Source organism: Euprymna scolopes, chromosome 3 (genome assembly GCF_053919585.1).
Source record: "Euprymna scolopes isolate OS-2025 chromosome 3, ASM5391958v1, whole genome shotgun sequence".
Taxonomy (NCBI): Eukaryota; Metazoa; Mollusca; class Cephalopoda; order Sepiida; family Sepiolidae; genus Euprymna; species Euprymna scolopes.
Window position 1 is genome coordinate 46,608,013 of NC_136484.1, and position 13,702 is coordinate 46,621,714.

Genomic DNA, 13,702 nt, shown 5'->3' on the forward strand with positions numbered 1-13,702 from the left:
AACCCTTTACAACTATTTTATATCATATCAGCTGGATTGCGAGAAGTTATCATAAGCAGAAGAATTCCATCAGACTCTGACATTTTTCGACAGACTTCTCCTTACTATAATAACACTTATGCAAGAGTAGTTTTAAACTAGTGTTGGGATGATTAATGGGAATCAGAAAAATCGGAACTTTTGGGGGTATCGGAATCAGAAAAAATTTGTGCCTATTTTCTGATGCTACAAACGATTTTTTTAAACTGTCTTTTTTTTATATGATTTTGTTTAAAACAAAATCTTCCACTGTTAGTAATAATGTTAAAATAATAAATATTTATTGATTTTAAACTACCAGTAAAACAAAAATCAACTGTATTTTTACGCTTGAGAAAATATCTGCACATGTTTTTGCAGTAATTGGGAATAATAATAACCGTAGAGTTAAATATTTAGAGATTTATAAAGAATCGGGATCGCTAATTGTATCAGAATCAGAACAGTAATTGTCTCAGAGTTAGAAATTTACATTGGAATCATTAATTGTATTGAAAGCGGGGAAAAATATTCCTTCATTCCCAATTATACCCCAAATCTAAATAGGGCCAATAAAAGAAATATAATTTGGTTCACTTTACCTTAGTGTAAAGTTCAATGTTAGCAATTACTTCTATTCCCTGCAGACAAGAACTTAACATGATCAAACTTTTAACAGGAATTTCTGTTATTCTCTGTGAGATCCTGATATCTTTCCAAGGTTGGGGCTTCCAATAATTCTAGCAATCTGATTTGCTTTTGTAGGATCAAAGATAATTTGTTATTGAGGAGGGACTGGTTTGTGAGAGCCGTAATATATAAGGGGCAAACCACCTTCGACACTACCACCAAAAAAAGAAGAGATTTATGTAGGTATCATTCAAGACAAATTCAAACATTTCAGAGCTGTACTGTTACCCTTAGGCACCAAGACAAGATGAAGTCCCATGTCTTTAACTGTTTTGGTCTGGAATCTGAAAGATGCAAATATCTCACACATTGACCATTGGAGAATACTTGAATGCCAAAAGTTTTACAGTCGTAAACCTAAGAAATATCTTTGTAATATCGAGAAGCTGAAAATATTGCAATGCAATCGACACCTTGATGAACTGTTTTAATGTCGAGTCAGAAATATTCAAAATATGTTCTCATGATAGAAGAGATCTAAAAGCCAAGTGGCTAGATAGAGGACTGCTCTAGAGCCCTGGACATGTGATGATGCTCTACTTTGCACCAACCATGGGCAGAGTATATAACCAATTAGGCACTGCACCGACCAGCATGGCACTTTATTTCTCCATTAACATATTTTCAACCGCCGAATAAACAGTCCTCCACCCAAGTGTTCCACATCACATCACACTTATTACCTACGCACAGACTACCCCTTCACCACCAGGTATTACCTTCACTACCTTTTACCTTCAGATGAAATCTCTGACCAACAGAAACTAACACCAGTCATGCGATTTACCTACTCTGCTACTAGCATAGGAGACTTACCCCACTCTCCTTTTATTTACACCTAATGCCTGTAACCCAACATCTCCAGGCACCACTTAGTCAAAACTAGTTATGTGAAACTACTATAACATAATACATAAAGCATTTTAATTTCTATGTTCGTCCGTTTTATGGAAGTGAGTGTTGTTGCATCACTCCGTGTACAAACTTACTTATTGTATATACTTGCAGGCCGCTTGACATTGCCTGGTTGCAAAATACACTTAAATATGATATTTTTATTAATTTAGGTTTCGTATTTATTATTATACTAACAGTATTACCCGACCTTGGTCAGGGGTTGATTTAATGCCATTTTTATGCTTATTGTCTGTATCTTTGGTGAATTCAATATTTTTTTTTTTTTTTGTAATCCTAAAATTAGTTTTGTAAATTTTGGTTATATTGGCACTTACTGATCAATGTAGCTTCTACATAGTTAATACAACGTGCCAGCAATAATCTAATTTCTCTGATTTGTCCCCTTAGCAGCTATTCTTCCAGCGCAAAACCAACTATGTTGGCAAGGTTTTGGGAGCCATGATTTCTTTAATTGTATGCGAAAGAAACCACAGGATCAACATCGACTATCTATTCATTGTAAAAATTTATGTGGTTGTCGCTGTATAGTTCTACAATTAATCAATTATGGCAAAAAATTCCTTATGTTGCCGGGCATACTACTTGTGCTTAGTTGTTGAGGCCTATGTTTTGTTAAACCGATATCTAAGAAACCTCTGAATCACATTTTGATTAAATATGTGTGTAGACTCTTTGGAAATTTCTTCAGGATCAGTTGCTTGTTCAATGGACGTTCAAAAACAGAAAAATAATGTACTGTTGCACTGCTAAAATTTTATTCCACAGCCAACACATTGTTTAGGGCTGCTCATAATGAATCTAATTATGCAGAGTTTGCAACCAAATAAAGAAGAAAGAATTATAAGGACCGAATGCTTCTGAATACATTTAAGGGCAATCTAGGTTTGCCAAATTCAAATTTTTACTCTGTTTATTCGGTTTCAATTTCTCTTTCCCATAGAGGTTACTTTGTAAATACATGTAACTGTTTTTATTTTGTTACAAAAAAGACTTCAGGTTAGTGAACTCTGTATTGGGTGCTCGCAAAGTTTAAGAAAGAATAAACACGGTTAATAGAGAGGAGAGGCATCGTTGGTAAATTACTCTGTGAGTGTGTGTTTGGAATCGAAATGGGATGCTCCAAGCAAGTGGTCAGAAAGGGTTGTGGCAAATGTTTATTTAGTTTGCTGTAGACTCTGCCGAAAGAATGGTTGACCGAGTCAATATCTATTTAGTGCGTATGTTAAAAAATTTATTTTTAAAAAATGTCCGGGAAAAAGGCAATCGATATATGTAAATTCCCTGACACATCAGTGAAGAATTATGGGGATTAATAGAAATTGTATAGAAATATACAGTTTTGTAAACTTATATATATATATATATATATATATATATATATATATATATATATATATAAAACAAAGTAAGATATACGAAAAATAAATGGAGTGTAAGATAAAATAAATATGTAAAAATATAAATTTTCAAAAAAAATCTTAATCGAAATTTATGAGAAGATTAAATGAGAAAAGAGGGAATTTTAAATAAGTGTTCGTAAATGCATAAGTAATGTATAAGCAATGTGGTTTTATTGTTGTTAAGAGGAGTGTTTTGTTTTGATTAGTTATTCAAAGAAAAAATCATTTTTGGTAAGTTAATGATTTTGTATTTGTATAAATAAATGTTATTTAAAGTGTTAATTAAAGTCAAATTAAGGAAAAAATGGAAGAACTATTTTGAAATATAAAAAAATCTTAAGTTGTATTTTTGAGGTTTTACCGTCTGTGAATTTTTGGTATTACCGTCTGTGAATTTTTGATGTAAGAAGGTGAATTGTCCAATTGTATAAATAAACGTCTTTCCAGTTAACGGAACAGCATTAAGAAGTTACGTCGTCAAACAAAAACAAAAAAAAAGAAAGATAGAAAGAAAACATGCTGTAATAGTCGTGTGGGTGTCTGTGCGTGTGTGCGTGCACTGTGAAGTGTGAAGTAATAATACAAACAATTCCATAACAGAAATACGACCAGGAAAAATGGCTGGTCATTTTCATTTGCATACATACAATAATACATAGCAATTATCAGTTGCCAATACTTGTTGAAAACATTTTGATGCAAAACCTAGCTTAAAACATTGCCAGGCACAGCAAGTACCTTTCTGTGAAATTTCATAAAAATCGGTCCAGCCGTTATTGAGTCTATAATGAGCGAACTCACACACATACAAAGTTGCATTTATATAACTGTGGAGATTATATTGGACCCAATACATAGTAAGGATTGAAAAAGTTAAAAAAAAAAAAATGACTCATGCACCACCACCAAGAATTGAAACCAAAACGTTTAGCTTACGATTTACTTTTTCCTTTGATGTTAATGCCTGAGCTGTGAAGACATGTTTGCTGCAAGGCTAAAATAATATATGAACCAATGACTATTTTGTTACACATGCATATTCATGATACCGTCATTCGACCTTCACCTGGCAAATTCCATTTTTTTAATTTTCACTCTATTTGTACTGATTTTTCCCGGCTAAAACCCAAATATAAAGTTTCACATGGGTTCAAATACCTTATATATTAAGTTTCATGTCTGTAGACCAAAAACTTTGGTAGGCAAAACTTTTTAAACAAAAAAAAAAAAATATATATATATATATATATATATATATATATATATATATAGGCATGCATAAATATATATAGGAAGAGGTTTATGTTTACTATAACCTTTTTATGCAAATATTATACAAGTTTAATCATGTAGAATATCTGCATGAATATAATTACACATAATTATTAACTAAAGATGATCATCCCATAAGAAAACCGAAAAACCTAACAGGGAATTAATTAAAATAAATGTCTAAAAGAATATGCAAATTAGCTAGATCTTTTGCAGATGAATGAAATTCCACAACCCATATATAAGAAAGTTATATTTTCTTTTTAAATGAATAGAAGAAAAGGTTTTTAATATGAATATCAATTCACACACAAAAAATTTATAGGAACATGGATATATACATTCCTTCAACACTGATACTTCTCTTTTCACAGGTCTTTGTCTTCATCTTTAAAATTTTGTTATTTTTTTAGTTTTTGCTTTGTATCTATCTATCTCTATCTATATACATAAAAGATATAAAAGAATAATTCTTATTTTTATATGTGTGTGTGTGTGTGTGTGTGTGTGTGTGTGGTGTGTGTGTGTGTAATCTATTTTGGTTGATTTATCTAATATTTTCTTTTTATCTTCTTGTAGATAAATCGCCTGTAATCAAAACCATTAAAGTTGGTGCTTTTCACAGTTGTCTATATCCAAAATTACCAATGTTAGAAAAAACAAAGGCGATTCTCAAGGAATTTTATCGCCCATACAATAAGGAACTCGCGAAACTCTCCAGAAATGTAAACTTCCTCTGGAAATAAACTACACTCAGTCAAACGATCATCGTCTGCAGAAACCAAACAAAATCAAGGGAGATAATCGACATTTGTTGTCCTACACCTCTCAACAGTTTTTTTTTTTCTACAAATACAATTCCACAATGACTGCTCATCTACAGATACATTTTATTTATAAGTTTTTTATAAAAATAAAGTATTAAAAATTATATGTCTTTGTGAAAATATGTTGAAATAATTTTTACAAAAATGTTTTTAAAATTGTTATGTTTATAAAATAAAGAATGATTTTAGGCTTTATACAGAATGGCACCCTCAAAATGCCACCCACAAAATCGTTAATAAATTTACTCTTTTTTTGGGGGGGGGGTACAGTAAATGTTCGTTCATCATTAATGCTAGTACAGGGTGGAATGATAAATTTCTAAATAAAACAGCATTACGGCTTTACTTAAAAATTTTTATTGAAAAAATTAATTCAGTTAACTTGATTATGTAGTAGAGCTCATATCTATTCAATGTAGCCGCCTTCATCCTCAATCACTGCATCAATACAGTTCCGGAACTGGGAGTATACCTTTTCCAGAAGTGCCAGAAGGAATTTGGTAAATACCCGACAGATGGTGGTGATCAGGTTTGGTGTTGTGGGAGGTCATGTTGGTGATGTTCTCAACATATGACCAACCAAAGTAATCTAGTGGGTTCAGGTCAGCAGAAGAGAGGGGCCAGTGAGAAAAGGGTACAAAGTCATAGCACTCCTTCTGAAACCAAACCTGGGTCTCTTTGGACTTGCGGGCCAGCACAGAGTCTTGTTGCCACACCCAGGGTCTGTCAGCGGTCACTTGATTGTATCAGGCGATCACCAGTCTTCAGCACATCCAGGTACACTTTGATGTTGGCTTTCAAGCTGACTTTGAAAACGTGAGGTGGCATGATGTGAACCTCACTTGAAACTACACCAAAGACAATAACGGTGGCAGGAAACTTCATTGAGCTGTGTCCTCAAGCGTTAAACCATCCGGATTTGCATTTTGAGGGTGCTGGCAATGGTCCTGTTGTCACAACTTGGATCGGTAGAGAGCATGAGTTGTACAGCAACAAATTTCACACAAAGATACTTGCTGTGCCTGGCAGTGTTTTAAGCTAGGTTTTGCATCAAAATGTTTTCAACAAGTATTGCCAACCCAACTACATATTGTTAAACCAACCCTGTCTATATTTGGAATAGGTTTTTATCGGAAACTAGAAATGTAAAATGCAGAAATATTGCAATTTCTCTGATTTTCATGGTCAATGGGATTGTGTAGTGAAAAGATTGCTTACTACTGTTGGAGTTTAATAACTAAAACTTGGTGGACAAGACAGTGATAAGTCAGAATAAAATAGAAGTATTTATGTTTGCCAAAATTATGGTCGAATTACATATTTATTCATAAACTATTTATTTATGAAATATGCGCCTGCAAAACAAACTAATCCACAAACAAAACTAAGAGAAAACATATTTACGGTTTTAGCATAAAATGAACTAGCACTGCTTGACATGTTATAAGACCCAATCACCACCAATTTTTATTATTAAATTCGATTAGGAAAAACAGGTGTTGTCATATTTACAAATAGCTTTATAATACTAATACTTTGAGTCAACTGTTGCTGATTTTTTTTGCATATGATTTCACTTGAATATATACTGATTTATCTCATATTTTTATACACACCACACACACACACACACACACATTAATTTGCAGAAATTTTAATTTTAATTAACAATGATGTATTTTCAAGTAAGTTTTTGTTATAATACCTTTAGTTTATATATCATTTTAAAGAGTGTTTTTCGCTCTATCTAATCGTTTAGATTAAAATAGTATTAAAACAATTATGTCTTCTTTTCAGAACGTTGAATACAAAATGGAAAAAAGCAAATTCGCACAATTTCTTATTTCAATTGAAACAGCTCACGATATCAACAAAGCGTTTGGGCCAGGAACCACTACTGAACGCACAACAGAATGGTGGTTTAAGAAATTTTGTGGTGATGACAAGTCTGGAAGATGATGAGCACAGTGGTTGGCCATCAGATGTTGACAATGATCAATTAAGAGCTTTAGTTGAAGCCACTCCAGGCACAACTGTTCGAGAACTTGCTTCTGAATTAGACGTAATGTATACAACAATTTTCAATCAATTCAGAGAAATTGGAAAGACAGAAAAAAATTGATAAATGGTTGCCTCACGACCTTCTTTTATGCAACAAGAATGACCCGTTTCTCGACCAGGTTGTGAGTTGCGATGAAAAGTGGATTACTTACAACAACCAGCGATGCAAGCAAAACCATTATAGCTGAGAAGTACTGTCAACAAATGGATGAAATGCATCAGAAACTTTGACAACAACATCCAGAATTAGTCAACATAAAAGGCCCAATTCTCCTCCACAACAAAACCCAACTGCATATTATTAAACCAACTCTGCAAAATTTGAACGAATTGGTCTAAGAAACTTTGCCATATCCGCCATGCTCTCTAGATTTCTTACCTACAGACTACCACTTTTTCAAGCATCTCAACAATTTTCTGTGTGTGACATGCTCAAAGCGCTATCAAAAACGCCTTTAGTAACTTCATCGCCACCAAAATGCAAAATTTTTATGTTACTAGCATAAAAACACTTATTTTGCGTTGGCAAAAAATGTGTTGATTCTGATGGTGCTTATTTCAACCTATAAAATTTTGTTTGAGCTGAGATATGTTCATCTGAAGTTAAAGGTTAAAAAACGCAGGAGCTTCTTGTCAGCCTGATATATATTAGTGATAGTACAATTCCAAAATATTTTACGATTCCGGTTTAAATTCCTGTTTCAGATGCAATTACCGATTTCGATTCTTTCAAAAATCACTAAATATTTAACTATAGAATTGTTTTTCCTTAGATTAGCATAAAAATCCATGTGATTTGAAGTACATATTTTTGCGAACATACGACTACACTGATGAGTGTAAAATTCTTAATTTGTCTCTAGCTTAAAACCAATACATATTTACCATTTAATTTTTAGCAACAAAAAATTAAGTCTTAAACAAAAACAAACCAATAAAGAAAATCATTTTTGATATCGGAAAATAGGCACACATTTTTCCGATTCCAATAATGATTCTGATACCAATTCCGATAGCTTAAATAGTTTCGATTTTCTTAATTCCCGATTCCGATTAATCGTCCCAACATCAAAGTTAGACCCAAATAGCAATTAAGCTGACTAATCAGACTTTGCTTCTATCTAACCAATTTTCATTTATTTTTGTCATACTGTTATTGGTAATTTACTAACGTATTTCGTTACAATTCATTTTTTTAAATTACCTAGTCTGGCCCAGACAACTAGTAATGATATTTTTAAATCATCACCTAAAAATAAAATAAAATATATATATATGTGTGTGTGTGTGTGTGTGTGTGTGTGTGTGTGTGTGTGTATATATATATATATGTGTGTGTGTGTGTATATATATATATATATATATATATTATTATTATTTATCAAATATTTAAATATTTTATTTAAATATTTAAAAAAATATTTAAGTCAGACATTCGTATATATGTATTATATATATATTAAACATTTATTAGAGTTCTGTGGTTGTGATATCATCTTTCTAAAGGTTACATCCTCCTTGGGAAGATAGTGTAGTACCTATTCTGTTGTCATGATAATATCCTCCCAAGCCTTACTTCCTATTTTAAGGAATAGTAGTGTAGTATCTGTTTTGTTGTCATGATACTATTGTTAGATACTGGCCAAGCAATGCTGAAAGATGTACTGGTCGACGATTAATGTCATGGACGTCATTGATATTTTCAGATAAAATTATTTTTGTTAAATTGTTTTAATAGAAAGGAATGTTAGTTTTCATAACTTGCACAAAATGTTAACTTGATAGATGGAATTTAATCTAACCATAATATAAACAATGATACATGACAAAAACCCAGCAAGGATCTTTAGACTACGTGTAGTGATGACATAATGGAAAAGATAGATTTTGAGATGTAGAGTTTTGGTTACGAAGGAGATCAGTTCAATATGCAACGCATTAGCAGACAGACAAGGTTTTTGGATAGGATGTCTCTGGAAGTCAGAAGGGGACAACTTAGCAAAATGCAGTCTTATACAAGCGTGCCAAATCTGAAAAGAAACCCAACAAGAAATAAATGATTATATCAAAATGATATCTGCCTCTTGTTTAAACCCTGTTTATAAACTGTTAAAATATGTACACACACACACACACACAATAGAAAATACACTATACAACTCACATATCAGAACGTTTAATACTTATACATTAAAAGAGACTCATTATAGACAGCACACATATATACATCCATATACATATATATATACAGTAGCGTCCAAAACTAAGGGACAAAATTTTAAAACCTAATATTTGTTAGAAATAACAACTGTGAAAAGCTGAAATTTTGACAACTGATAGTCGTTATCATCTATAATAACATACTAAAATTTGAATCATTTGCAAAGAATAGAAAATAATTATTACAATTTCTATTTATTTTCAAAATAGGAACGTCCAAAAGTAAGGGACAAAATTGAGAAAAACAATGTAAACAGTATGCTATATTCAAATTTTTTTGATTTCCTCTAAAGAATAAGTCTTACTTAGTCATTTGTAAATGTTGCACCATGGCGAAACGCCCAAAACTGGATTACTCTATGAGACAAGCTATTGTGAAGCTACACAAGGAAAAGCACACAAGAATCAAGTGTTAGCCCCAGGAAGGAGCCCCTTGATCTCTCCAAACTAACAAAAGTAAAATTTTTTAAAAAATTAGAGAGATTTCAGACAAAGTGAAACGTTCCAAGAGTGTTGTAGGCAGGGTTGTTAAATCCTACAATGATACTGGCAAAATAATACTTTTAAAACCGGCAGAACCCGCAAAACTTTGGCAAGAGAAGATCAAATAATATTATTGTAATCCTTGTTAAAACTGCAAAAGTATTTATCCAAGCGAGCAGGGACGCCCGATTTAGCCAGGTCATAAAATATGCTTAAATATGATATTTTAATTCTTGCAGATTTCGTATATATTATTATAGAGTTAATGTTTTATCGATTTTTATGTATTATAAAGTTGCGATTTCAAAAATATATCCATATGACTTTGGTACATCAGCTTCAGTTCCTTCGGCTATATTCGAAACCGAAACCAAAATTTATAAAGAATTCTTGATAAAATTATTTATTAAAAAAAAAATGGATCACTGGAGTTCCATCAGCTATAATCAAAATCGAAACCAAAACTTATGAAGAATTCTCGGTAAAATCATTTATAAAAAAAAATAGATAACTTAAGTGCCATCAGCTATAATTTAAAGCGAAACCAAAACTTATGAAGAATTATTGGTAAAATTGTTTATAAGAAAATAAATGATTTGAGTGCCATCAGCTATAATCGAAACCAAAACCAAAACTTATGAGGAATTCTTGGTCAAATTATTTATTATAAGAAATGGAAATCCATAACAATTAAAAAATAGTCACTCGGATGTAATCGTGATACACAACAGACACACACGCTATCGTATTAATGTATAGTATTATTAAACGTTGTAAAAACCATACTCCTTTCCTGCTACTAACCCTAAGTACGGGTGGCAATACGAAAAATACAGCAATTACATCTGATTTTCTGATTTTGCTGATCGGCCTTAGAATTACTGGTAAAAATTACTTAACTGCTTAAAAAGTTATAATGTACAGAAATGGGATCAGTTTACATTATATTTATATGCACAATTGAACCCCCATTCTAAATTCTAAAATAACGTTTCAGTGTATGCACACATAATAGCCTAAAAAAAGAAGAATATCATATGTGTTGGGTATTTTAAATGTAAATGAAAGTTGTTTTTTTTAAGTTAAACTTCTCAATGATTGGTCTTTATCTATTCTATCCAAATTTTGATAAATTGTGAGATTTTCGTCTATATTTTCAGTTGTGCCGAAACCAAACAAAATACAAGGAAACAAGAAATATTTCCAAGGATGTGGTGATCAGACAAAACCAGTGCCAAAAAAAAAAAAAAAAAAAATTCCAAGCATGTTAAATCTTTGATATTAAATGATATGTCTTTAATAGACACCACATGGCCATTTATTAAATAGGTGCAAAAAGCTTTTTAAAATCTGTGATATTGAATAGGAAAGTGAACTTTCTTCAGATGCTGCGCTTCCATTTCTTGTTCTCTTTCGGTGGAGGAGCAGTTCTTCACAACTGAGACAATTTTTTATTTTTGTATCTTTTCTCCATATTAAAAAACGACCCTGGTGTCTAACTCTGTCCTGTGGGGAGGCATTGTAAATAGGTACAATAAAAACTAATAAAAACAAATTAAATTAGGTTTGGAGAGTCTAAATATGGGAATGGGTTTTCAAATATGCTTGGAATAACAATTGTCAAAGGATTTCTTTGTGTCCAAAGAGGTGCCATAAAATTTTAATTATTTCAGAAGAAGCCAATGACAGACACCCCAATGTACACTTGGCGCTAACAAATTTTACCTCTCCCCCACCCAGGTGTTGGAACAAAGTATTATACTACAAGAATGGTTGATGGTATTTAGATACTCAAAGAAATGGAATAAGAAAGCATTCAAATTCTATATCTTTCTTTAAATGAAAATATTTTTGCTATTCATGACTCATCGTATGATGGATGAACATCGCTTGTTTTTTTAATTTACTTCAGAATACTTAATCGAGCACAGGAATGGGGCGATCAAAAGATGCTATGATATACAAGATCTTTCAGTGTTGCATCGTACGATCCCCCTCTCCACATTCGCAGATGTTTGGGTCAATTTTGTAGCCTCATCTGATCATAGCAATTTTTGATCGCCCCATTCCCGTGCTCGGACGATTAAATGTTCTGAAGCAAATTAAAAAAAAACAAACAAAAACCCCCCAAAAAACAACAACAACAAAAACAACAACAAAACAACAACAACAACAACAACAACAAAAACGAGTGATTATATGGCGAGCAAGAACAGTAAACAATTGAGGCTACAAGACTGACGCAAATATGGAGAGGAGGATAGTACGATGCAACATTACTTTGTCTGCTCTCTACTGCACAACTGGTGCAGTTTGAAAGATCTTGTAGAATACAATAATAATGCAAAGAACTGTGTAAAAAATGGGCAAGTGTTGTATGACCGCATTCATCAAAGACACACAAAGAAGAATATAATGGATTTCTTTTCCAAATTCTTATATAAATACATTCGTCCAAAAAACTGACATATCTTGCTTTCTTTATAGTCTGAAACATTTTCATATGATCTCAGCTCAATATTTTCAAACCAAAACGTATAAAACAGAACTCTGAGAGGTATTCCAAAAGTGAGAAAGTGTTGTATGACCACACCTTCTAAGACACTCAAAGAAGACTTCTTTTTTTTTTTTACATAGGCGTCACCACTTATCAAGGCCAAGAGGCCACTCGAGGATAAGGGTTAAAGAGTGTACAGTAGAAATTGGACAATATAGTAATCGTTAGTAATGGAAATTCGGTAAATTTGTTAACAAGTGGGACGGCTCATTAAGAACCTGTTTACATTAGGCTTGAAGACAACCATATTGTAGTCAGCTGGAAAGCAGGAAAACGGAAGACAATTCCACAGGCGTGCAGTTCTAAGAAAGAAGCTTTGTTCATGGAATCTACGTTTAGGTTTAGGTACAGATAACGAGTAGGGGGAATTATTGATAGTTTTTTCAGCTAGACGATTGTTTCTTGTGAAAGTTTGGTGGGGGGGGACCATAGACTGAAGCTCAGTCGAACATTTTACATAAAAATAACGATACAACAGAGACACACTCGCAACATCTCTTCTTAATTTTAAAGAAACCCTGTACTATATGAACTTTTTATTATATTCATTTCTTGTATTATCTTTCAGTGTTAAATCACGAACACTTAATTATAGGCAGTTAAATCATTATGTATATTAACTATAGTATATACTAGCCGAACCTGTGTTTTGGCATTGCCCAGGATGGAATATAAAAAAATGATTTAATGCCAAAAAAAATATTCATAAAGTATTTTAGATTTTAGCATGGGAGATCACTGTGTCTCAGCGTTGCCCAGGATGTAATATAAAAGAATGATTTAACTATAAATAAATATCCATAAAATATTTTAGGTTTTAGAGTGGAAGATCACTGTGTATAGATTTTTTTTGTGCTTCTACACAATATAAACAGAACAAAGCAATTCGGCAAATTAAAAGTAAAAGTCAATTTAGTGTTGTAGTTTTCGGTTCCAACATACATTGTTTTTCAGTCAAAAATTAATTAAAATGGTGTTTTATAAACAATGTTTTTAAGTAGTAAAATATCAAAATGCAGGTGCTATTGAACTTTTTTGAGCAAAGCAATTTCGTTTTGGTTAATTTCTATTTTGTATTCTTACAGATGTTAAATAAATTTTGCACCCAATATTTTTAAAATATATTTTTTATTGATATTTATTTATTGTAATAATGCTCATTAATAAATTATTTTTCAAAACATGTGTTATGTTTTTTTGTAGTTAAATACATTGGTATTATAAAAATCCAATGCACATCTGACAGAACTCATGTC

At 32.0% G+C, this 13,702-nt stretch overlaps 1 protein-coding gene across 2 annotated transcripts in view; it reads left to right on the top strand.

The window, feature by feature from the left end:
* Positions 1-5,231, top strand: part of LOC145254709 (carbohydrate sulfotransferase 15-like) — a 93,493-nt gene extending 88,262 nt beyond the window's left edge. For both annotated transcript variants that reach the window (XM_080113395.1, XM_080113384.1), the window contains exon 8: positions 4,878-5,231. In XM_080113395.1, coding sequence (XP_079969521.1) covers positions 4,878-5,044 — 167 coding nt within the window. In that variant the 3' untranslated portion in view covers positions 5,045-5,231. The remainder of the gene's footprint in view (positions 1-4,877) is intronic.
* Positions 5,232-13,702: the final 8,471 nt, after the last annotated feature.